A 24,889-nucleotide genomic window follows, 5' to 3' on the forward strand; every position below is an offset into this window, starting at 1 on the left:
ACCACCGTTTCTGTATGGCACAAACAGTTGTAGAACTACTGAATGAGTCAGGAAGGGAGCTAACCATTTTGAGGTTTTGATGAATTTGTGAGGGAAAAGATAGAAATTAGTATTGTAGTGTAAACAGGAAAGAGAGGCAGATCATTTTGCAAGCAGTAAATGTAAAATTGCTCTGAGATTTGTTTAAAGGGAAGCTTGCAGGTGCTTGTATTCCTTTAATGTGGGCGTTGTACTGCTCCTGCCTTGCCTGTGCCTTTCTTATCAGACACAGAGTCTGTAAGTGAAGCATTCCTTCTCCATTTGTGATTACAGTCAGATTTTGCCACAAGTTCATTCCACATCAGCCTAAGATATTTTAATGTCCAATTGATGGACATAAGAGATCCTAACTGTTTAAAAAAAAAAAAATTCATTTCTCTTTCCATGCTTCCTTTAACGTCTCCCCAGTGCATTTCTGTGGATTCCAGGGTCCTGCCCCACACCTTACATCAGATCAGGCAGACTCTTTGTTAAGTGAATGGAATGAATTAAAATGGCATAAGAAGATTCCCACTTCCCAAACCACCTTGAGAATTTGTCCAAAAAAAAAAAGTGTAGCCAGTATGAAGGCAGTGGCAGGATCTCCTGGGAAATGGCAGGAGAAATTAGGACTGTCCCTGTTCAGTGTTGAGCTGTGATGATGGTTCACTGCACCTTATAAAACCATCCATCTTTCTGAATAGGTTCATGTTCAGGGATGAAGAATGTTTAAAGAGCATTCTTCTGTCAACCAGATCTCATACAGAACTCAGCTGAACTGGAACAGTTGTCCAGTCTGTCTGTAGTGTACCTACATTCGAGTGCTGTAACAAAAAGACAAGTATTTTCAGAGCCTTTCCTTCTTAGTTGATTATTTGTGAGGCAAATTTAGGAATTGATTTCAGAAAAATAAATATATGTACAGAGGGACTAGAACATATAACAGTTTGAGAGGAGAGAATAATTTTCTTTGGAACATTTAGCTTGAACCTGAATTCTTGAAAACTTGGAGTAGCTTGCTAGAGAAGAATGACTGCTGTTCTTGAAGTCAGCCCAGGCGAAGCAGTACTGAAAGTCATATAAACACATGCAGAGTCAAATTTTGCTTCTGTCCACTGGAGAAATACACTCATGTGCCCTGTTTTTTACTGGAGTTCGCAGGGCAGTGTTAGTAGCAACCATCAAGCAGGTAGGAGCATGACCAGTCTGACACCGTGTGCTACCTGTAGTGTTAGCAGGTTCTGCAAGGCTGTGCAGGTGCCACAAAATAACTAGTGTAGGAGTGTGAGGGGAATACTGTGTCACACTGATGGTAGAGAAAAAGCAAATGCTGGACATTGGTACAGTTCAAATCCGCATTGAAATCTGCCATTTATGTATCATTACTAATGAGTATATTTTCATGAGTAATGCAGAGGGGTGGATAAAAGGAGCAGGTCACTGAATACATTTCTCTAATTCCCTGCTTTTGTGCTAGCTACTTTCCATTCTTACCAGTGCATCAGAGACCTTCATTATTCAGTCTTCCAACTCGCTGAAATTCAGTTGACCAATGAAAACAGTTAAAATGTTGAAAATGTGAATGAAAACGCCTTCAAAAACAGTCAACTCTACAAATGATTCACTTCTTGTCCTGCTATTTGCATATACTCCCACACAAGGAGCCTTTAGTGGCATAATGGAATTTCACATGAATATACAACTACAAGTTGTAGTCAGCAAAAATTCAGTCACGAGCAAAACCACCTTTGAGAAAGGACAAGCACCCATGGCTCCAGACTGCTAAAATGAAGGTTAGAAGGATGTTCCATGTGTAAGTGGAGCAAGGAGCTCAATGATGACAGTGAGAGCAAGGTGGAGGCAGGTCCCTTTGCAGAACAGCACAAAAGTTTCTCAAAATAAATGGAGGTGTCTGCTCTCCTCCGTTTCATGCAGTGAGCGCATAAGGAGACAAAGGTGGCAGGAAAGAAGATAAAAATCGCAGGGAGTCTTGAAAGGCATCAGAAGGCATTTTTATAACGAACAAAAAATCCAACTTAAATAACTGACTAAAAATGGACTACAGTCAGTAAGCTGTCAATGAGTAAAATTTAATATTTTAAGAGTATTTTAATTTAAAACTATGGTACCAGTATCATATGCTGAGCATATCCTGATGCTTGTCACAAAGCTGGCAGCAGGTTAGTATTTTATTCCTAGTAGTTGCTCTGCTGCAGTTTTACCACATCCTTGCCCTAGCAGCAAAGTCAGCGCTGACAGCATTCTTCCCCAGCTGCACACTCTTTCAGTCCCCTGTTTATCACACCTTCAGATTTTACAAAATAACCATTTCTGAGCCTGTGCTGTAAACTAAACAGCTGCAATGATCCAGCTCCTTTGCCATGTTTTTGTTCTTAGAGACCAAGTTTGAGCTAAAAAGGGTCCCTCTCAGACACAGAGCCTGTGGTGGGCAGTGCAGACACACAAATCTAGAGGAGGCAGACTGTGCCTTCAGGGCCAAGATTAAGCAGAGTTAAGGGACCACAGATACAACTGTAAGTTCTTACGTCCAAATGAAATGATGCTCTCTGGTTGGTTTAAAACAGCACTACTGATGGTGCCTGGCATTAACTGGCTGCTGCAGCATGCTAGAGTCAGTCCTTTAAGAGTGACTTGTCTTCTCCTGAGTTGTAACTTAATGATAGTCGTTATGGGTGATCAAAAAATGGCAGTTAGTTATCGTTTTGTCCATCCTTCCTACTTGGCCGTGCTCATCTTGATGACGATGTTACGGAGTTGCTAACTCTAGCAGCAAGTATATTTCATAACTCTTAATTTTTTGTTGTGTCAATTTGGAGGAAGGTATAGTAAAATAATAGCAGTGTGAGAATAGGGAAGAATCAACTTCATAGTGATGTAAATAAGTAAAGAATTTTGTATTTCTTGGCAGTTATTCATTAGCCTGGTTAGAGATGACTGTGAATGAGGCTGGTCAAGGATAAAAAACAGTGCTGAGCAAACTATGAGTGCAGGCACCAGTGCTTGTAGGTTTTCCTCAAATATGTTAAGAAAACATACAACTCCAACCAATTGTAGTGAGCTGAATTATGAGATATTTTGCTGGCTATAGCAGGTTATTATAAGATGAATACATGGCAAAATAAACTTCGGTATTGAACGATATTTTTTTCTGAAGTATGTCTCCAGAAATGGCACAATTGTTTGGTAGCATTTTTTGAAAACAAACATACATGCCTTCATCTTTCCCTGGGGATTTGAGGACTCCTAATGTTCTGTTAACCCTACTGTTTACATGCAAGCCTCTTGTATGAGTTTTGAGCAACTCTGACTATGGCACAATAAAGGCAACGTGTTGAGAAGTGACAGAATCTGGTGGAGGATGATTTAGGTTTGTGTTGCCTCAGCTGGTGGACTTGGAAGTTAGAAGTTCCTAAGAGGAGAATACAAAGCAAAAAGTCCGGGTATCCTCTACTCTTGCAATTTTGTAGTTTTTTATGTTGTTTACTTGCATGTTGAAAACTCAGCTTGGAAAGCATTGTGTAGGGCTGTGGTGCTTGAAAATGCTACGTATTCAGTTACATTCTTGTGAGTGTAGATTCTTGCTAGGTGTAATATTGCAGGTGGGGCTCATTTGTATCCATAGTACGACTGTTGTTTTAGTCTTAGGTAGTGTTTATAACAAATCTGTTTTCTTGTCACAGTTTCCTCAGGGACAGGAATAAGTTACACAGGAATAAGCTTTCTTAATACACGTGAACAGCATGAACCATGTCTGCAAACCTTATGTACAAGTGAGAAACAGAGAGATCAGAAGTATCTTGGAAGAGCTGCCCCCTAACCCTGCAGGTGGTGGTGCACCCTGTCCTGAATAGTTGCAGTGCATATGAGTGCAATTGCCAAAGCTGGGCTGCTGAGCTGGAATGACGTTCTGTTATTGTAGAAAGGCAATCTGCAGGATGCTGTCCCTAATGCTAAGCAGATTAACCGTGTATAAATGTTGCGATTGAAATTAGCTGGCACGCTGAATACTGCATCGCACAGTTCATGTAGGAAATCCTCTTGGCTTAATTGTACACTTTAAGGCTGTTTCCTGGTAGATGCTTAAGTTATTAGTATGGATAAACAAAATTGGTTTTTTGATTGGGGAACAACAAACCCTTTGCATATTTTGGCTAGCTGGATGCTTTAGGAACTTGATGCTTTGGAAACTTTCTGGTAAAAAAACTTGAGCAGTATTCCTTATGCCTTTGTCTAAATCAGGAATTGCAGAAAAGCTGGCTCTCTCTTGTGGCAACAGTGACTGAGTTTACAGTATAGGACAGGAAAGACTCATCAGTACTTTGCTGTGAGCGAGACATGATTTGAGAAATGCCTTTGCTCTTTGTGGGCTGTGGGCTCTGACCTGCAGTTTTCAGTCTGAAACCTTTGGTGTCTCAGATTTAGCTTAGTAAATAAACAGGCCCCAAATAAAATGTCCAGGGATGCTTTTAAATACTGTGTGTGCTATTATTCCTTTGCTATTTTATATAGAACCTGCTGACATCCAGTCACTAGAGGATAGTTTTCTCTTGTTTGTCTGTATGCGGTATCTGAACTTCAGCCAGGATATCAGCTTCCCTTTTTACTCTTGTTTTAAAATTCTTCTGACTGCAGAGAGAGAAGATATTTTTAACAGGAATTTTTTCACTTGCTAGGTTAGTTGTGGAGTCAATCTATCCAAAAGAAGTGCTCTGATGTAATTAGAGGTTTGTTTTTTAACCTGTGTGCTTGACTGGACAGAGTGTTTAGGTTGAGCACAACTTTTTATGGGTTAGGGTTTCAGCTTGTGACAAAACTGTAGGTGAACAAAGTGTCAAGCATGCTTTCAGACTGAAGTGATGGTAATTCAGGTTGTGGTTGACAGCTTGCTTCTACCTGAAAGGGAAGGTGTATTTCTTCCCCATGTTTCCCTTGTTCTTTCCCCCCACAACTCTTTCATTTTTCCCAAATATGTGTTTTCACCAACTTTCTTGTGTTAGTGCTGGTGCTGAGCCCTTGCAGAGCTTATTTCTGTTTATTAACCTGACTGAAAGCTCCCTTTCTTTCTTTCCAAGACTGTTTTCTGCCACTCAATGAGGTGATGAGACTGAACTGTGAGCAGACCTGCCCAGCGCCAGAGCTGGTGTGAGGTAGACAAGGGAGCATGTATGGAGGAGAGTTGTGGGGGAACTCCCTCACTCCATTTTATAATGGTCAACCACTCAGTGAAGTCCTCAGGTCTCCTGATATCACAGCGACTGCCTCCTCACACAAAGCCCAGCATCTTGTGTTTGCAAAGGGCTAAGAGTGTTTGTACAGATGATTGTTGTGGCCCAGGCAAAGTGCTTTTATTTGTTACACCACAAGCTTGTTGGCATAGCTCATTTAATAGTTCATGTTAATTAGAGCAGGAAACAGGAGAAACTCTGTGCTTAAAATTCTGCTGCTGAAAAAAGAAGTTTGTGTCAGTGCTCTTTATTTATGTTTAAGAATAGTCTGCTTACTTAGCTTCAGTGCTGTCAAAATAGTATTAGTGGACTAATAGAATCAAGGTCATCAAGTCCTACTATCAACACTATGAAATCTTATCAATTCACCACTAAACCATGTCCCAAAGTGCAGTGTTCACATGTCTCTTAAACATCTCCAGAGCACTCACCACCTCCCTGGGCAGCCTGTTCAAATGCCCTATCACCCTTTCCATGAAGAAAAATTCTTCCTGATATCCAATCTAAACCTCCCCTGCTGCAACTAGATGTCATTGCCTGGTGTCCTATCACTTGTCATGTGAGAAAAGAGATGGACATCTCTTCACTGCAGCCTCTTGTCAGGTACCTGTGGAGAGTGATGAGGCCTCCCCTGAATCTCCTCTTTTCCGGACTGCCTCAGTTCCCTCAGCTGCTCCTCATAGATCTGACTCCAGTACTGAGCCTTGGAGAACACCACCAGTGCTGATCTGCCAGCTGGATTAACCTCCATTGATGGCAATCTTTTTCAGCTCGGCCATCCAGCTGGTTTTTTACAGTACATCTACCCAAGCTATGAACAGTTTCTCCAGGAGAATGCTTTGGGAAACAGTATCAAATGCCTTGCTGAAGTCCACAGCCTTTTCCTTGTCCACTAAGCTTGCCTTCATCCAAGAGAAACTGATGTGACTCCATACATGCATATGCACATGATCCAACCCAGCTGAGCTCTGGAGGCTTAGCCTAAGCTGCTGATGGAGGCAGAGGTAGTTGACGCTGGCTGTCAGTCCTGAAGCAATTATTTTTATTCAGTTCCACAAATCAGGAAGTGGTAACACTTCAAGCTGCCGCAAGTGTTTGAAAAGTGAGCTTGTTTCAACACTGATTGAGATTCAGCCACACAAATGCAGCCTTGCCACTTCACAGAGATTCCTTAGGCGTGAGGAGAAGTATAGCTGGATCTGATACTGTTTTTACTACCAGAGGAGCAAATTTGGCGCTTTGTTAGTGTTATCTCTGTTGTGTATTTAGCTTTTTTTTAACTCTCTGAGGAGTAGAATCTGGCTGGCATCCCTGGGGCTGCTCTGGCAGGAAGGAGATGACACTATCAGGAGGAGACTGCTAAGGGCTGAGATGAGTTAGCTGCATATGTAAGCAAAGATGCCATAAAAAAACGTCTCCCTTGTACCCGCTGTGTTGTCTGACACTTTAAGTACTTCATTTAGAGTGAAGAAGTGGTGTGGGTGGACGGTGATCCTGTGGGCAACTAGAACCAATCCCACAGAGGACTTACATTCCAAGAAAGAGACAATGTGCTGGAGTTTTATTTTGGGACTACATGTCCTGGTTTCAAGCAAGATTTGTCCTGTTTTTAGCTTTTTGGATTTGAAATGCATCTGACTGAGAGTTCAGAGAATGAAATGAAACTGGGGGAAACTGCCTGAGAAGAAATGCATCTTAATTTTTTTGGCTAAACATCAGACTGCAGAAAACCTGCAACAAGTAGCCTTTCTCTTTTAATCTATAAGGGATTCCTCAGATTCCTTTGACAACTTAAGGTATCAGAGGAACCATAAATGTAGCTGTGAGTATGCACTGCTCTTGCAGATATGGTCAGTGCCTGTTAGAACATTCGCAGTTCTCGGTACTATGCACTGGTGTCTTGTGGATACAAGAGGCAGCTTGCTGCAAGAGGAGCAGGCTCCCCTGTGCTAACCACACCATGCACATGAGCAAGCTGTGAGGACACTGTAAGTGTACCCTGTAGCTTATGCCATGGTAATTTTTTGATCTACCCTTAGCTTTAGCTTAATTGGACTTCTTATATGAGCTTAACCAAAATAAAATGTGTAATACCTCCTCTTTCTGCCAGCAGGGTTAGGAGAATGACTTACGGCATGGTTGAACTTTAGTTACTGCTAACAGCAGGGCTTTTTTTTTACTTGGAGGGAGAATGCAAAGTCGTGGTGGCAGAGCTCAGCGGTTGGTTCCAGTGGTTTAGGTCAGCATGTTCTTGTTATAGAAAATAGAGAGCCAGTGGGATAAAACTTAAGTCCTGCAGATGTTTAATGACAGGTTTCAGCAAACTTACAAACTCTTCAGCTATGTAGCACAATATCAGAGCCAGGCACTGTGGACAGTATATTTCAAATAAATATTTAGGAGTTGCCAGTGGAAGCTAAACTTTGAAAAATATGAAATAATTTTCAAAAGAGTTCAGATTTGTTAAAGCTACCAATTTCTTGAAGCTGTAATAGGGAAAATACTGCATACGCATTAGGGTGTCAAAGAGGAAAGCTTTTGCATGCAAACAAGGGAAAATACTGTTGCTGTTTTAGTAAGACGTTTTGTTCAATGAACATTTCATCTTTTTATATGTCTTAAAGGGAACTCTATTTTCTTTCTCTTTCAGAATCGCAATGAGATAAAAAACGGAGCAATCCTTCGATTAACAACATCTCCAGTGAGTTACCATTCTGTTCCTCTCTCCCGTCAAAGTAAAGATTTGATTAGTACAATCACTGTGAACTACCTCGTGTATTTTCAAGCTTTAGGCACACTATACCCCCTGCGTAGAATGATGATTGTGTGGTCACTAGGTGACTCGTGTTGATCTTTTTTTTTTTTAATTGAGGGGACAGGGGCAGTGTCTGTGAGTGAAATTTTGTGATAGGGTTGACACAGTTGAGTGGGTTTTTTTTTGTCTCCCACTTCTCTCCCATTGAGAACAGCTTTCACGTCTGCTTCCCTGCTGGTACTGCAGCCTCACTCAAGTTCTCTTGTCCTGCCTAAGAGCTCAGAGCCAAGAGAAAGGCTTGTGGGTTGAATCTGGAGAGCTCTTTTGAGCAGCGCAGGTCAGAGCTTTCCTGCTGTCTGGGTTTTTATTGAGTGATCAGCAACTGTAATGTTGAGATATTACTGGTTTTGCTTTATTTTTTTCAATGCCACCTCCTATACAGCTCCTCAAAATCATAGCAGAGTTACTGGTTGCCCTGTAGTGGCCTGTTTTTGTGCTGTGTTGAGCAGTACTGTTGCCACATGCTGAAAGCATGTATTAGTCCCAGTGTATTTCTCTGGCATCAGCAGTCACATTTCCTTACTGACAAACTGTGCCATTAAAATGGTTTACCTCTTTGTGGTGGTGTTGTAGCTTCTGCAGATTCAAAGCAGTCTTATGGCCAAAGTCTGTGCCCATGTACTGCAGCTCATTTGAGCGTGCAAGATGGAGCTGTGTTGGTTTAACCTTTGGCTTCTGTTGAATCTGTTAAGACTATGGTCAGTTACTGCCATCAGATGTGAAATCATGTCTATCTAGAAGACACACAGATAATACACATTTCAGCCAGTAGGGCCTAGCCTCAAAGTAAAGAAACAGAGAAAAGTGTTGCTACAAACTTCTCAGGTCTTCCAGATATCACATTTCACCAGATTTGCACTCTTCTCCAGGCAGCTTAATTTGTTGGTAATTTATTTCAGACTTAGGTGATTAAATTTGTAACTCAGGTTTGTGTGTAAATGGAAAGTAAATAAGCCAATATGAAAACAGATGCATACTGCTGAAGTTTTTAGTTAAGAGTGCAATATCAACCAACGAAAGTGTGGCTTTGTAACAGAAGGCACATTTAAGCAACACCACATGGACAAAGCCAAGAGATCTGTATTATCCTTCATCTTTTTAAGGGTCAAATACAGGTCTTTATAGCTGTAGGAGTAAGCAAGAGCTTAAGATCATGTCTCTGTCAGAGTCTGTGTGACTCAAAAGCCTCTTGCTCTTTATGTCACCGCAGAACTTCATACATGAGAAGCCTCTTACTTGTAGAGTAAGCCCCTTCTGGTGGAAGTTCCTCAATAATAGAAAGCCCCAGCACCAATTCCTAACCTCTGGACTTGTAAGAACAAATATCCACTCCACTGAAAAAGGATGGTCTGTTGTCCATCTCGAGAAATTAAAACATCTGTGGTTGATTGGGAGTCCAAGTGGTCCAGATGTATTGCATCATTCTTCTCCATTGAGTGACAGCGTGAGATGACTCACGGAATCCTTCCCTGTCTCAAAATCCGCAGCGAGTTGCACCATGCAAAACTGAAAAGAGGCTGTGCTGTGACTCATCTGTGCAAATGGCTGTGTGTCTTCATGGCCGCTTGTGAAATTGAAAATATGGCCTTCAAAGAGAAGGCAAATTTGGGATTTATAGCACTTTCTACTAATAGCTGTGAGCAGAAGAGTTGGGCCTTGCATAAGACTCTGTTTCTTTGGTAATATGCCTTAGGTTCGTTTAGCCAAGAAGGGCTCCTTAGGATATTGGGCTTTTGTCTGTTTTCTGCCAAGTTATGGACAGTGCTGGCACAGGCCTGCAGTTGTGAGTGACAAAGAGATCCCAATCTGCCATCCTATTATGTGTTTCTGGAAGGCCAGTCTACTTTCTAGTTATGAGCGCTGACCTTTAACCGTAAACTGGATACTTATTCTCAAACGTGTTCTGTTTTGTTTAAGTTTTTCTTAACTTTTTCCCATAATCATGGCAGTAACTTGGATGGAGGCTTTGAAGGACTGGATTATTTTTGACAGATTAAAGAGCATTTCTATTCTTTAAATAGAGATAAAGTGCTGCGTGTTCTTGCCCTGGAATAGGGCTTTTAAGGTACTGCTGAAGTGGTCATCATAGAGGTACCTAAAATAGATAGATTAAAGACTTCTGAGCAGTGGTTTTTAGACTGCTGACCACCCAGTGCTTGTGTTTTACCCTGCGATGCTAACAGGCCATCTGTTTCCATTTTTCCTCTGAAATTCTATATGAAAACAGCAGTAGTGGGAGGAGATAATGTGATGAGCAGCCTGCAAGGTATACTTCTGCAATACAGGAAAGATGTTTTCCTAGCTGCTAGAACCGAATGAAACATTTTTCTCATCGTGTGATAATACTAAGGTACTGCATCAGTATAAACCTGAAACTACCTCCTCCTCCCCTGCTGTAAGAAAATCATAGTGAAAGTGCTTTTCACAGAGGTGTGGGAATTAGAAAGGAGGGAAAGGAAGATTAAAAGAAGTGAAGAGGAGCCACATTACAGATTATCCAGTGCCTGGGATGTGCCCATGTAATTTCAGAGAGGTCTGAGCTGCCTGCTTCCTGGCTATTGTGGTCAAAAATGTCTGTCCTGAACTTCACAAACAGTTGAGAGGAATGGTTGCAGCCAGTTCTGAAGCTGCAGGAAGTTAAAATGCTTTTCTAGTTCTTAATTTTCATGCGGTCTTTTACCATTAGAACCAATATTCCAACTATACTCATTCATAGCTACATACCATGAGTCACTGAGAATTGAGCAATAAAGGTGAGATGTGATCTTCTGAGTTCTGCTGCCATTAGTCTCAAATTGTGAGTTGCTCATCTTTCTAGAGCAGGTCCTGTTGAAGATTAAAAGGGAGAGAGCAGGAAAAAAGGCAGTTTCATCTAGGAGAAATGCAATAGCATTTTTGGATTGGTTTCTTTAATGTTAGGATTAGAAATCCAGTTCCCCAAATCTTAAGTTAGATAGTGTTTTCAAATCTGAAATTTGGATAATTTTGGGTGCATGTATCAGAGCCTTTTTTTCCGAAAATCGTTGCTAATATTGCAAGAGCGAAGCCACCATTCTGGTGTGCTGCTAAATCCATTCCAAATGTTTGCCTTCAAAGATTTAGAATGTGTCTATTTTAAACTTCTGTGAGTTAGAACTTTGTGAACATCAGTCGTCAGTCCTGGTGGGAATTTGAACTGCCTCTTTGTTTCTGCAGCTCTGTTTGCTAAGTTTGTGTGATTCTCTGAAAGGCTATTTTTTTCTGAACAATGCTATTTTTTCCTCTATAAACCACTCAACACAGAGACACTCTGTTTCCTAGGTAACTTGGGTACAGATTGAATTTCTCTCATATTATCTTTCTTCCAATATCATCTGTCTTATTTATTTTCACCCTCCTATCAGCTTTCTTAACAATTCTTCATGCTTTTGTGCATTTTTTTGCTGTTCTCTGTGACCTGTTTGTCCATTTGCATTCCTGAAGGGACTCATCCAAAGTTTCTCGTGTAACTTTCTGTGTTTGAACTTGTGTGACAGTTGAAATGCCAAATTGCTATTGCCTATTTTTGATACTCAAATTCCAGTGGATGATGGCTAGGTGTATAAATGACCTATAATTGCTTCTGAGTGTGAGACTGTTCCGAAATGACAGCACTGTCCTGCAGCACAGCAGGAGGAGTCCAACCTTCTACTGTTGCAGCTGTAGCTTTCTTTTGATCAGATCCTGCAAATCCTCCTCATTACAATTAATCATTTTGAAAGGTTGCTAAGACTGGGAAAACTAAGTTAAGAAAACTGCTCTTTTTTTTTTTTTTTTTTTTTTTTTAATTTTAATGGCTTTCAGTCATAACTGATTATTTGATCACAGTTTATTTTAAAGAAGCTTCTTGGGTACTTAGGAAAACAGGACTTGCTCATAAACCATATGCCTTTAATGTAGAATCAATGGGTTGCCTTTTCTAATGAGGCATTGAGTGCCTAATCATTTGCTTTTGTCACATACTTTTCTTTGTTTCCTTGTTGGGGTTCAGTTGAGCCCTTCAACCTCATCCTGGTGTTCTCCCTGAATGCTTTTACAGATGTGAGTGTTGTGTGTTGGGCTTTTTTTTTAATCTTATCTGTGATCTGTGCAGATATATATTAAAGAATCATAGGGGTTTTCAACCAGTTTTTACTTATGCATCTAAATAATCAAATGAGAAGAAGTTTGGGGATCTAATCTCTGTGCTCAATTGTCCTAATGATCTTTAAGTCTGGTAAATACATAATTATTTAAAGATCAGTGGTGGTTCTTATATTTATCATGTGATGATGAATTCATTATTAAACTCTGTACCAAGAGCACTGAATGTAGAAGCTGGTGAGCTACTTTTATATCTATCTGCTCATAATGTAAGCTGAAGATTTGAGATGTGGAATTGTTTTTTATCCCTTTGTAGATAAACATTTAATCTTTTGTTTTCATGTTTCCAAACAAATATTTTAAGTAGTAAGAAAAAATGATTATTTCAAATGTGAGGGAAGGAAGAAACAAACATTACTTCTCAAACATGCATAAGTAGCTATTGATTGCTTTAATGTCTTTTAGGCATATTTGCATAATATGTATGGCTTTGCATCTCTAATGCTTTTATCTTTGATTTAGTACAACTTTAGACGTGGCCAGTTCCCTGTTCCTCTGTTTCTGCCTTCATAACAGCATGTAGCAGTGGCACAGGACTACTCTGTGCATTGTTCAGTGCTTAAGACACAGAAATTATACTTGCTGAGTATTTGCATAAAAATATTAAAAATTAATGCCTTTACTAATTAAAATGGGATCTCATTGCCTACTTAGCATCAAATGCTAGTCAGACTCACTGAGTTTGTTGAATCTGGCTTGCATACAGCGATGGTTACTTAAACACCTGCTCCTCCATTGCTTGCTGTGAATATTCACTTGTAGGTGAAGTGGTAGTGACGTGCCAGGAGAAGGTAGCAGCTTAAACCAATACAGAGTTTCAACATGTATTGATTCAAAAGAAATCACAGAAGTGCACATTTGGTTAGAAAAAAGCTCCATTTGGTAGTTAATGATGGTCTATATGCCATTTTCTAGCAGAAAACAATGTGAATAATATCTTCAGAGAAGATGAAAGTACTTGTATTTGATTTTGTTATTCTTTTTGTAAAGAAGGAAGAGGAAGAATGATCACGTCATGGTAAAACAGCTACATAGAATTTTAATCAATAGAGTCCAGGTTTCTTCCCTAGCAGACTGATGTTTGTTAGTGGTTGTGTTTGGAATCTTTATCTTCCCTTCTGCCTTGGCTTGTTGTATTTTATATTCTGTGTGCATATGCTTTCAAAGTTTGATGCACAAAATCTTCAGTGCCAAAGAAGTGATAATTTGTTCAACAGAATCCTTTGTTAGGATGATCTTGGGATTCTTAACTTCCAAGTGACTATTTGAGTCTCTAAGCAAGCCACATCTTGGATTTAGGTCATTAGTTTTCTTTTTAATCTGTCAATCTCATCAAGCTGTTCCTTTTAAGCACTGCTTCTCTCGAAGGGCAACCTTTCTGGCTGTCCTTGGAGCAAGTTGTTTTAGACTAGACATGCGGCTTATTCCTCTGGATGATAACCTTTTGAAATGCTTGGCCTTAAACAGCACGCATTCTACAAGTTTTTTCTCTTCCTGCCTTTCTAAATAGGAAAGCAGTTAATGCTGTCTTCCATTTACTTGAACAGATGCGTTTCTGTTAATTCTCTCATAATAGTTCTCAGTTGGGCAGACTTTATGTATTTATTTATTGTTCCTACTTGAATGATATTTCAATAAGAGCAGAGACGTGGCAGCTAGTTGTGCGGTTGCTTTAATGAGCTGCGCTCTCCTGTCCATCCACCGATGGGCTGTAAATCATTGAAATATCTCCCTGGTAAGTAGTTAAAGCATATTTCATCTGAATTTCATTTTGTAATGCATTCATAAATGAACTGTACATTCCATAAGCATGTATGAATGCTATGGCAACAAGGCCTAGGTGACTTGAGAGAATTGTGTGCTATTCACTGAAGTAATGTTCTCACCCATCGGGCATTTGTAATGACAAGAGCCAACACTTCTTTTGGCCGTGTTTTCACTGAGACACATGTGCTAGTATTTTTGCTGACAGAAATACTTGTTTACCTCTTTAATCAAGATCTGCTCTGCCATTGCCTGTTCTTTTCCAATGCTAGATGGAGTAAGGTTTGTTGGATGTAAAGCTTGTTCAATATACATCAGGTACAGCTGTGTAGAAACTTTGCTGATGGAACATTGAGCACTGGTATAGTCTGATATAGACTATGACATTAGTAAGTTGTCTTTTATGTGCTTAAGGCAGGACTCAACCAGATTTGTGACAAAGAGACATGGCATTATAGTCTGTGCTCTGTGGAGGACACAGAGGCTGTCTCAGATTTAAGATGATGTTTTGGTTTTAGCATTGTGAATTGCAAACTCTCACTGGCTTCACAGAACCCAGGGCTGACACATCTCTGTTGAAAGGCTGGTCCTGCTGCGGTTTGGCAGTGAAGGTGAGCTGTTAACTTGCATTCCTATACTGATATTCTCAGTTTTGGTGAGAGAGAAAGTTAACTTTTTTCCCAGATGGGAGTTTATTCGTGTGCATTTATTCGTTTTATTCTAAAACTGGCAGCAGCAGTTCCTCAGGTGGCTTTGGTTGAAGCAGGATTTTCCCCACAAGTGGAAGGGGGAATTTGGCAATTAATAAGCTGTTGTTAATGTGTATGAAGATGAGGGCTGTTTATGCAGCAATTACAGCAATGATTCCTCCTGGCACTGTTCACATATACTCTCTGTGCTGTACATGAGGTCACCATACGCACTTATCTGGGTCACAGCTCTGCTGCCCAAGTTTCAGCCCCTCCAGTTTGCTGGTTGAATGCTGCTTAGTCACAGTGAACCTGGTGTTTTGTTCATTTTTTTCAATTTGTTTTATTTTCATGAGGTCCACAAGCCTTCAGAAGACCTTCCCATAGAGAGCTGGGAAGACTGTAGCCTTCAGTAGGCAGGTAGTGAGGGATTAGGGGTGGTACTCTCCCAGAACAGATGGTGGAAGATGTGCACCGACCTTAATGAGTTGAATAATTTAAGCAATCTTTTTCAAAGTCAGAGGAGTGAAGCTCCTAGGGCAATATTGAGGACTTTCCAAAGTACTTCATTTCTGAGGTAGAGGGGAATTCAGGCGGTGTATTCTGAGAAAAAGGACATCTTCCAGTTATTCTGGGGAGTCCTGAGAATAAATAGCTTAATAAAGGCTTCTTTTTTTTCTGGTGAGGTATGAGCTGGCAGTTGAACACCACTTCTTGCAGTAATAGCGCTTGCCCTGAAATCTTGTAGATGCTTCTCCAATAGTGCTTTATCAATACTTCTTTACCTACTCTAAGGAAGATTTGGAGGAAGTACTTTGTGAAGCTGGAAATTAGTGGAATTTTTATTTTTTCTGTAAGTTTTGGCAAGTGATTTAGCCTATCACCTGCTTATGTGTGATTACCATTCAGACAGCCACTGCCATTACAAAGAGAAGGCCATCATTCCTCTACTGCAGCTCAAACCAATTGATGAGAGTATCTAACTTAGGTGGCCAAGAGACCGTTTGGATGACAGAATTCTGCCTTGTTATAGGTAATGGAACTGCTGTGGCTGTACCACCTAATGCTTAAGGAATAGAATAGCTCAGGACTAAAGATATTCTGTTTCCCTTAGCTGAAGATGCTAAAAACCACAGTTATCTTAATTAGAAGATAGTTCTTCCCTGTACATGGCTTCTTTTCAGCAGATAGGTTCTGACCAAAACCTGTAGACAATACATTAATTTTTATGTGTAAACAATGGGAAATAATAAAACTTTCTGATCTGGAAGACTATTGGGACATTTAATTTATTAATATTTTAAAGCAGCTAAGATTATGTTGGTAGGAGTTTTCATCTATAACAACACCACTGTTTTGGTTTTTTTTGTGTTCTGTTTAAATGTCTAGTATCTGAGGATGTTGATCCGCAGAGATGATCATCTCTTGATTATCTTCTTGGAGGGTATATAAATTCCTTGAGCAGAAAATGAATTGTCTGTCAGCACTGCCTTTTTTTTTTTTTTTCCCATTTTGATTCTTCTCTTGCTTAGAAAAAATAATAAACTCAGAGAAATTAATTCTGAGCAGAATTTACCAGTAATCTGGTTTTCTAATGACTCATTGCTTCTCATTCACCTTTCATTCAGTGCAGATAAGAAGTGAGTTTTGGAAAGCAGTTTTACAAGTGTCTGCATATAATGTGGAGAATTGGCTAGATGTATTGGCTAGACTAGCAATTAAATGACACTTTTGGATGCTGTGTTCAGGTAACTGAAAACATCAAATTGAAAATGGGAGACGTAAAGTATCTGTACAGCTCAGCAGGAAGGCAATTTAATACTCTTCATTTAAATATGCCTTTAGCTTTCACATCGTCAGTTTTCAGTTTGGATTTTTTTGTCTCCTCCTACTGTATTGAAAGAGTTAATGGACAAAGTAGCAGTAGATATTGAACTAATAGTAGTAGTAGATATTAAACAAAGATGTGTGAATGGTAGCATCATAGTATGTGAGAATTAATGATTCCTATGCTCCTTGTAGAGGGAATTCAGGGTTTAAAATGGGTGCTGGACAAATGGGAGAGAAAGGAGGAGGAAGGAGCAAGACTTGATGCTGGGCTCTGTTGATATAACCTGATTAGGACAGTATGTGGTCTTTGTTAGTAAAGGTCACAAGAAGTACATAAAGCAGTGTTAAGCATTCATAGGAAAAAAAATGCTGCCATTGGTATACTAATATTGTCTGATCTAATTTATTTTATTTCCACTTCTATTAATATGACACACAAGCTCTTCAAGCCAAAGGCTTGAAGCTTGTCTTCCATAATGCTTGAGTTTTGCCTGGCATGGTGGGATATCTATCCATTGTTCAACTTATCATTTTGTAACAACCCAAATAATTATAATGGTGGAGTAATAAATGAGTAATAAGACTTTGTAAAAATAATATGCATTTGAGCTACTTGCAAGTGCTATATATCATTAATGGTCATCATTCCTGTTTCTGCTAACATTTTATTTATTATTGCCACTGTAACAAAAGTTATTTTATTTTATACGTTTTATTTTTCTTTCAGGCTCAAAATGCACAGCAGCTCCATGAGAGGATCCAGTCTTCTAGTATGGATGCGAAGTTAGAAGCTCTGAAAGACTTAGCCAACTACTCACGGGATGTTACATTTGCCCAAGAATTTATAAACCTAGATGGCGTTTCTCTCCTAACACAAATGGTTGAAAGTGGCACAGAGTAAGTATTCCATTTGAATTGTAGTATTTTTCTATGAAATGTGGGTTGGCTCTCTCTTGTTTTGATTGCCTGAAGTATTTTTACATAGAACTTTTAAGATCGCTTAAAAGGAAAGATCTATATAGCTCTCTGCTGCTAGGAGAGTATATTCATTTTCAGTGAGAATGTATTATGTACTTCTAATTTTCCTTAACAGTGGGCTGGTGGGAGAAGGGTATGAGCAGTCACAAGTACCTACTATGCTGTAAAATACTGAGTAAGGATGTGGTCCTACTTTCTTCCCTTTGAAATTTATATATATAATTGACAGTGTCTTTAAATGGTGATATTTAAGTGATGTGTGAAGATTGTGTTTTAAATTCAATGTTTCTCGGAACACTGTAGAGTCTGTAACAGCAAAACTTAGTGTTAGCATCTTATTTCTATTTTTATTACTTTAATTCTGGCTAAGGTTTGTTAAACAATAATGACTTATTGAAATTGAGAGCTGACATCTGAGAATATCATCTTTATGCTTTACCGAAACATCTTACCAATTTTCACCACTGGTGAAACTTTGAACTGTGGTTGAACCAGATGACTTTCTGTTGTCTTAATGTGGATGCTACTATCAGAAATGGATCAGATGAATTGTTGCACTATTAAATTATGTTTTAACAGTTAATTCTTCAAGTGGACTTTTGAATTCAAGTGAGAGTTTTTAGTGCATTGCAGTGTGAACTTCTGTTACAAGTGAAGAAATCAATAATTCCCTCACACTCTGCTAAGAGAAAGTAAATACTCTGAAAATAGCCTTCTGATTCATTGAGGGTATTCAGTCTTGTGGACTAGACATCAGAAGCCAGTTGCTGCAATCAGTCTAAATCTTTTCAAATGTGCTTGTGTTTCCTCAGGCTTGAGAAAGTGAATAATATAGGGAGTAAAGCAAAAAGTAGTGAATGGGCTTTGAAATATAATCATCTGTTATGATCTCAGCAAGATGTACTGGAAATTTGTCCCTACCCCCCAAAAAAATATCTGCAAGCTAGTTTGCTATTTTGGAAAATGTAAGAGCATACTTTTGCTATCACTGCCTGTTACGTTTACAGAGATCCATTGGACTTTGAATCCTCACTGCTTAACTCCAATGCTACACTGGAGTTACAGTATGTCCTGGTTTCATCTTTAGTGTCTTGGGTTTATGGTCTTATTTTTTGCAATTGTGTGGTCTGTGGGACATACTATGTTAATTTAGTATCTAGAAGCCTTTTTTTCCTATACATTTGTCAAGTCATCTTATGTTCATATACTTCGTGTTTAAGGACCAAATTAAATTAAAACTAAAGATAGACTTAAGTTAGTAAAAGTACAAAGTTAGGTCCACCACTTCCCAATGAACTAATACAAAATCATATGGAATGGCATGTGCAGAAATACCTGTAAAGATCACAAGCAATTTAAAAATCACTGTATCTGTAGTTCGTTTTGTCATAGATTTTGTTAAATGGCTTATTTGCTCCACTGCTGAAGGTGTTTAGATTACAGCATTATACTTTGTACTGAAACAAAAAACGTTCTTTTTAAAATTTTTTAACATTTCTTTTAGCTCCATCAAGGCTAAAGCCCTCCTTACCCTTTGGATGTATCTGTATTACTGTTTTGTAGCTGAGAGCTAGGCCAAGCTGCACCATACTGTTCTGGATTAAAAATAACATTTTTATGGAGGAAAAACTACTTTAACCAGCACTGATATTGAAAGAAGTACGCAGCAACTTGTCTAGTAACAATTCCTGCTGAGGGCACATGTTTTCGAGTACATAGGAGGCTGGTAGGCTGCACTAGTCCGTTGCATTACTATTGCTGTTTTTTAGAAGTGACTTTCATTTGGAGGAATTTCAGATTCTTCCTTTTAACTGGTTAATGTATCACCAAAGAGGCACTGATCAATCTGGTTGTCTAATCTATTTTTCAGCGTTTCTGCCTGCGTGGAGAAATGCTGTCTAGTTTAGGCAATGAACAAAGATGCAGACAGTAAAATATTTCCAGCATCTTCATGTGTTGGTGTGAGCAGTCAGTACTGACTGCAGGCATTTTCATGCTTACCAACCTAGATATTCTGCAGATTCTGAGTGGTCCACGCTTCTGTCTTTAACCAAGTCTCCATCTGTGAAGGGATACCACAAAAGTGTAGCATCCGTGCTACACTGTACATTCCATTACACTTCTGTGTTTTGCATCACTGTCTGATAAACATGTTTAACAGAACTTGAGATTTAATGAAAGCAGCAAATCCTGATATCAAGAGATTCGGTAACTTAAGCCTGCTGTGGTACTGCTGCTTCCCTTTCTGGTTTGACTTCAAGCTATTGATCCTGACCTGCTACTTTAGAGTCAGTCATTCATTGGACTTTTGATGTTTTAGCACATTAAGGTGATAGAGAAAGTACTTCCACAGAAGAATCCTTAATATAGCTTCTTTTTTTTTTTTTAACTTGATTATTACAACAAAAAATCTTGTCAAAATGACCTGTGAGCAAACAAATTATGTGTGGGATGTAAGGAAGAGAAATACATGGAGAAGAGGGTTGAGCAAACAGCAGTCTTGAATGTTCTAGGCTAACAAGGAAAAGCAAATGGAATTAGTATAATGTCCTCGTATGTTCTCTAGTCCTGCCTTTGCTTGGCCCTGTTACAGTACTGTTAAGATGTCCCTCAAGATGCTGGCCAAACTGGATGGCCTGGCTGAAGGCTTCACACCATTAGGTCGTATGCTGGGCCTTCTGGGCTACGCTGCTGACCAGATTGTGGAAATGCTGCAGACCAAAAAGCTCTCTTTCCTTACCTTCCCTTCCCCATCCCAGTGCTTGCCACTTTCTTTTCTCTAATGGTATTTTTAGCTGGCCATGGGCTGGCTTACCCAAATGATGATGTTAACATAATGCAGTGGGGGCAGTAGTGGAGGAAGAAGGAGCAGACCGGAGTTTGAGGAAAAGACAGAAACTTCTTTGGCTGTTTCAGAAGGCAGTGTATTTTATAAAGATACCCTCAACGTATATCATTACTGTGCAGATATCTTACCCACCACTGAGTTACTGTTCAGTCAGCCTTGACTGAATGAGACTATGACTCAACCATGTAGCTGAGGAACCCTGACAGTTTGATGCTGCTATGTGTAGTCCAGCTGGTGCAGCTCCAGGCCCTCTTCTGTGCTAACCCTTGTTCTCCAGAGCAGCCCTTCTGCCTACCTTGAATTGATTCTGTTGTCTGGATATTTCACAAAGCCACTACAGCTTGTAAACTTGAGAAATATTCCCTTTGGTTTTGCATGGATTTCTGCTCATTTTGAGACTTGCAGCTGCTAGGAAGGAAAAGGACATGAATAAATGCAGAAAAGATGTATGGGTTGGTTTGTTTGTTTGTTTTCCTCTTTCTTCCTCGTCTGCTCTGGTATTAGAGCCCAGCGATTGGCATAAAGTCTCTGAGGGATTGCAGAGGATGAGTCTGATGCTGTTCTGCGTGCAGCCTCTCTTGCGTGCTGTCCTGGCTGCTTGTGAGTTTATGCAGCTGAGGAGAGCCCTGTGTTGGAAGAGCCCAGGTTGAGTGAGGCCTCTGTTCATGGTGTGGTGCAGCTGTGCTAGAAAATGATGAATTTTGTTAATTCAAGCTTTATTCTCTGTTTTCCCCAAAGGGGCAAACAGTGCTCATTAGAAGTACGATCATGCTCAGTGTAAGGTTGCTCCGAGGTTTGCTTTGCATGTGGAGCTCATGTTAGGGGCAGCTCTTAAGTTATAATTTGAGCCTGTAATTAAATTTTAGAGGGCAGCCACTGGAAATCAAGACTCCAGCTATAACTTTCAACAAGAGGCCTATGCTGTATTTGTAGTTGGCTTTATTTATTGTGCTACTTACTAATTATTTCAGTGAAGCTGATGCCTATAAAAGTATAGTGGCCAGAGCAAGGGAATGAAAGTCTTGAGTTTTTAGTATTTTGCTGGTGATGTTCCTTATGTTATATCCCTGAATACTGAAGGAAGCTAGAACGTATTAAAAAAATACATTTGTTGATAATGAAATTAAAAAATTAACAAACTGAGAGAGGTTTTTGTAGATTTTTTTTTAATAATTATTTTGCTTATATATCTATTTATTGTGTATCAAAAGTGTTATCAATGCTATATGTAGCTACGATAATTTGGGTTAGGTCTCCTTGAGTGTCTTCTGCTTAGAGCAAAGGAACTGTAGGCATAGCGTGTGCTGGGACAAAGCCATAGGGATTGGTGGTGAGCAGATTGTAGGATGTGTGGGGCTCATGGGAATTTGACAGAGCATCTTGTCAATGTGGATATATTTATGTTATCAGAGAAGCAGCATGTCTCAGAAACTGTCCACATCCATCTTAATCTTGCTGGTTGAGGTGGCTCATTTTTGTTTTGCCTTCAGGCTCATTCTTGTTTCCCGAGTTGTGAGTCTCATTAGGCAATAAAAAAAAAGTTTGGTTTAGGTTTATTTTTGTGGCTCATGTAACCTCTAAGTTATAGAAGAGACTGCAATACAAATTAAATCATGAAGAACAACTAACTGCTGATTTCTTTTCATAATTATCCATGATGTTGAATTTATTTCCTAGACTTGATGCATCCTTATCACAAAAGGGGTAAGTATACAAACAGTTATTTTCCTTAGAAGAGACTTCTTCACAGATAGCTTTCCATAACATTCCTAGCACTAGTTTTCACTTGAAACCCAGTTCCTGCCTGTTTGAGGGAAGCTGAATATGCTGTATGGTTGGATGTATAGGTAGTGTAAAAGGGAAGAGTAGAAGCTATATTTCTTCTCCTCCCCTCCACAGAGTGCAATGCACTAAAAGGAGGGAGAAGGAAAGCAATGTTAGGGGCTCCTAAATACTGTACTGACTGATGAAAAATACATTCAGGAACCAAACTGGAAGAAATGATCATTTCTCTTTGCTACCCCATCTGAGATAATGTAGGTCACTCAGAGAGATTCCACAGTCTAGTCCAGAATTGATATTTTTGGAAAATTACAGCTGTATAGTCTTTCTGATGTAACAGACTAGTAAAGATGTGTTTCTTTCCTTGATGGATCAGGTGAGGTGTGTAACTGGAACAGAGTCAGCCTTCCTTAAAAGGCCAAAAAGAACCCACTGATTCCTTATAAAATAAGATAAGGAAAATATAATATAACCATAAATATTGGAAGACTGATGTAATGAGAGGAATCTGAATGTATTTTTGTCACTACCAGTACTAGTAATAATAATACTCATCATCATCTCCTGACTAGGAAGAAAAGCAGGAAGGCCTAAGCAGAATTTTCAGTGCTTTTTTTTTTTTTTTTTTTTTTTTTTTGGCAGTGTTGCTGTCTCAGTCACTTGTCGTTTGGCTGAAATCATGGGCAGTTTTGCCAAAAAGCTGAGCCTAGCTGAGGCTATGCGAAGCCTGGCTGTCTTGACAGTAACCAGAATAATTTCTGTTGCTTTTGGGAAGGAAGTTCTTCAGGGATCTGCTTCATAGTTGTGGCTATACTGAGTAGCCGTATTGTAGCGCAGCAGTGTCATAGGAGTGTGCTGATTGATGCTGCTCAGACATGGTTCCACATTGTCTGGTTTTAATTTTAAGGGAGATGCAGCTGCTTAGTGCACAGATCAGAGGGGAAACACTTGCTTCAAATAGCGTTGGTTTTTGTCATCACGCTATTGAAACTATATCAGATTCAGGTAAACTTTTCAGTAAATGTGCATTTATATGGGTTATTTACTTCTCAGCTAAAATGGGTCATCTATTAAATAGACACATGCGGTTGTGGAGTTGGCTGCCCTACAACTGGACATCATCAAGATGGCAATTATGCATACCTTAAAGGACAAATCGTATTGTTCAGTGATATGCTAGCTCTTGGCTTGTCTTAGAGAGATAATGCTGTATACCAGTCTACTGGAAAATGGAATGCAGGTTGGAGTTATTCCGACTTTAACACACTTTTTGGGACAATTGCTCACATACCTGCTAATACGTTTTTCCATCCCAGTCTGATGAGTATTTCAGTACTGCTGTCAAAACACTTAAGCTGCCTTTGCTTGCAGCCACTTGTTCCTATCCTGCTTTGTCTGGAAAGTCATGCCAATACTATTTATTGCAAGACTGGAAAACTGGTCTGGATTATTAAGAGTAACAATAAGGTCTACTTTTAATAGAATATCCCTTGACCCAGTTTAGCTCCCTTACTGAGCTCATCATGTTGCCCCAGAAAATAGTTACACAAGCACAACTGTCTAAGTGGAAAATGATTTTCAGAAGGCGTGCACAATGCTAAGCTAGTCGGTCTTTGCTAAATGAAATAGTCCTTTTCTACCCTTCCCTGCTGCTCACTGCATAGTCCCTGCTCCCTCTTTTGATCATCTCAACACTTGGTCAGCTCCAATGCTCATCTGACTCCTTAGTGTGCCAATTCAGTTTGCTAATCCATTGGAAAATAAGCCAGCCAATGGAAGGAGGAAAATAATTTTTGGTTTTGACAGCACTGGGCTGTTAGGCACAGTCATTGCTGTGAATCTTCACCTGGAAGCACAGATTACTTAATCTGACATTGCTGCCAACGTGGATTCCCATCCAACAGGGACTTTGCAATCTTCATTTCTTAGCGCTTCTGTAATGTCGGGAGTGTGTGACCATTGTCTGTGAGCAGTATATAAAAATCAGGTTAAGCTGTTATTCCGTTGTGGAGATATTAATGATGGGAGAATGAACCATCACACCTTTGGAAGGAAAATGAGGAGAACTGTTGCAGCATTCCTGCATTCCCCTCATCCTACATGGCTTTACTCCAGGATTCCTTTTCTTACTTGACTTGAGCTTAAAAATATTAGCATTTAAATGTCCCCAGATAAGTGTTGATTTCATCACCTTGTTGACAGAAACAAGGGAGAAGAGAGGAATCAGTAATGCTGGTTTTGGTTTGGCAACCACTTTTGTGAAATGTGATTAAAAAGAGAGATTCTGCAGTGGATTTATGTTTCCAAATATTCTTCAGAGTATCAAGGGGCAGACAAAACACATCAATTCATCTTATTTAAATTCCATATGAAAGTGTTTGTTTGGTTTTTTTTTTTTTTTTTTTTTAGGAAACAACAAAAAATAGGAGGAAAGCTTAAAATCTCTGCTTCTGCAACTTTTCCAGAATGTTTTTGTCTCGAGTTGGTGGCTGTGAGAAGTGGGAGTGCTGCTGCACTCCTTCACACTTATTTTGCAGGCTTCATCCAAATAATACATTAACCCCCAGCCACAGCAATTCCCAGACTTTGTTTATGTGATAGCCACACCTAATGCAGACAGAATCCACAAATGAACTCCTTTGTATTTGTCTTCTTGTGGTTCTTAAATACTGCCTCTTACCCAGGACAGGGGCTTGTTTGCCTGAAAAGCAGTAACCAAATACGGATTTAATGTTGTTAACAGATCCTTCGTCCATTA

General features: G+C 39.5%; 1 protein-coding gene across 10 annotated transcripts in view; it reads left to right on the forward strand.

The window, feature by feature from the left end:
* ELMO1 (engulfment and cell motility 1) overlaps positions 1–24,889 on the forward strand; it is a 291,425-nt gene that overhangs the window by 63,537 nt on the left and 202,999 nt on the right. For all 10 annotated transcript variants that reach the window (XM_085226590.1, XM_085226589.1, XM_085226588.1 and 7 more), the window contains 2 exons: positions 7,915–7,965; positions 17,251–17,420. In XM_085226590.1, coding sequence (XP_085082716.1) covers positions 7,915–7,965; positions 17,251–17,420 — 221 coding nt within the window. The remainder of the gene's footprint in view (positions 1–7,914; positions 7,966–17,250; positions 17,421–24,889) is intronic.

Source organism: Meleagris gallopavo, chromosome 6 (genome assembly GCF_905368555.1).
Source record: "Meleagris gallopavo chromosome 6, MGAL_WU_HG_1.1, whole genome shotgun sequence".
Taxonomy (NCBI): Eukaryota; Metazoa; Chordata; class Aves; order Galliformes; family Phasianidae; genus Meleagris; species Meleagris gallopavo.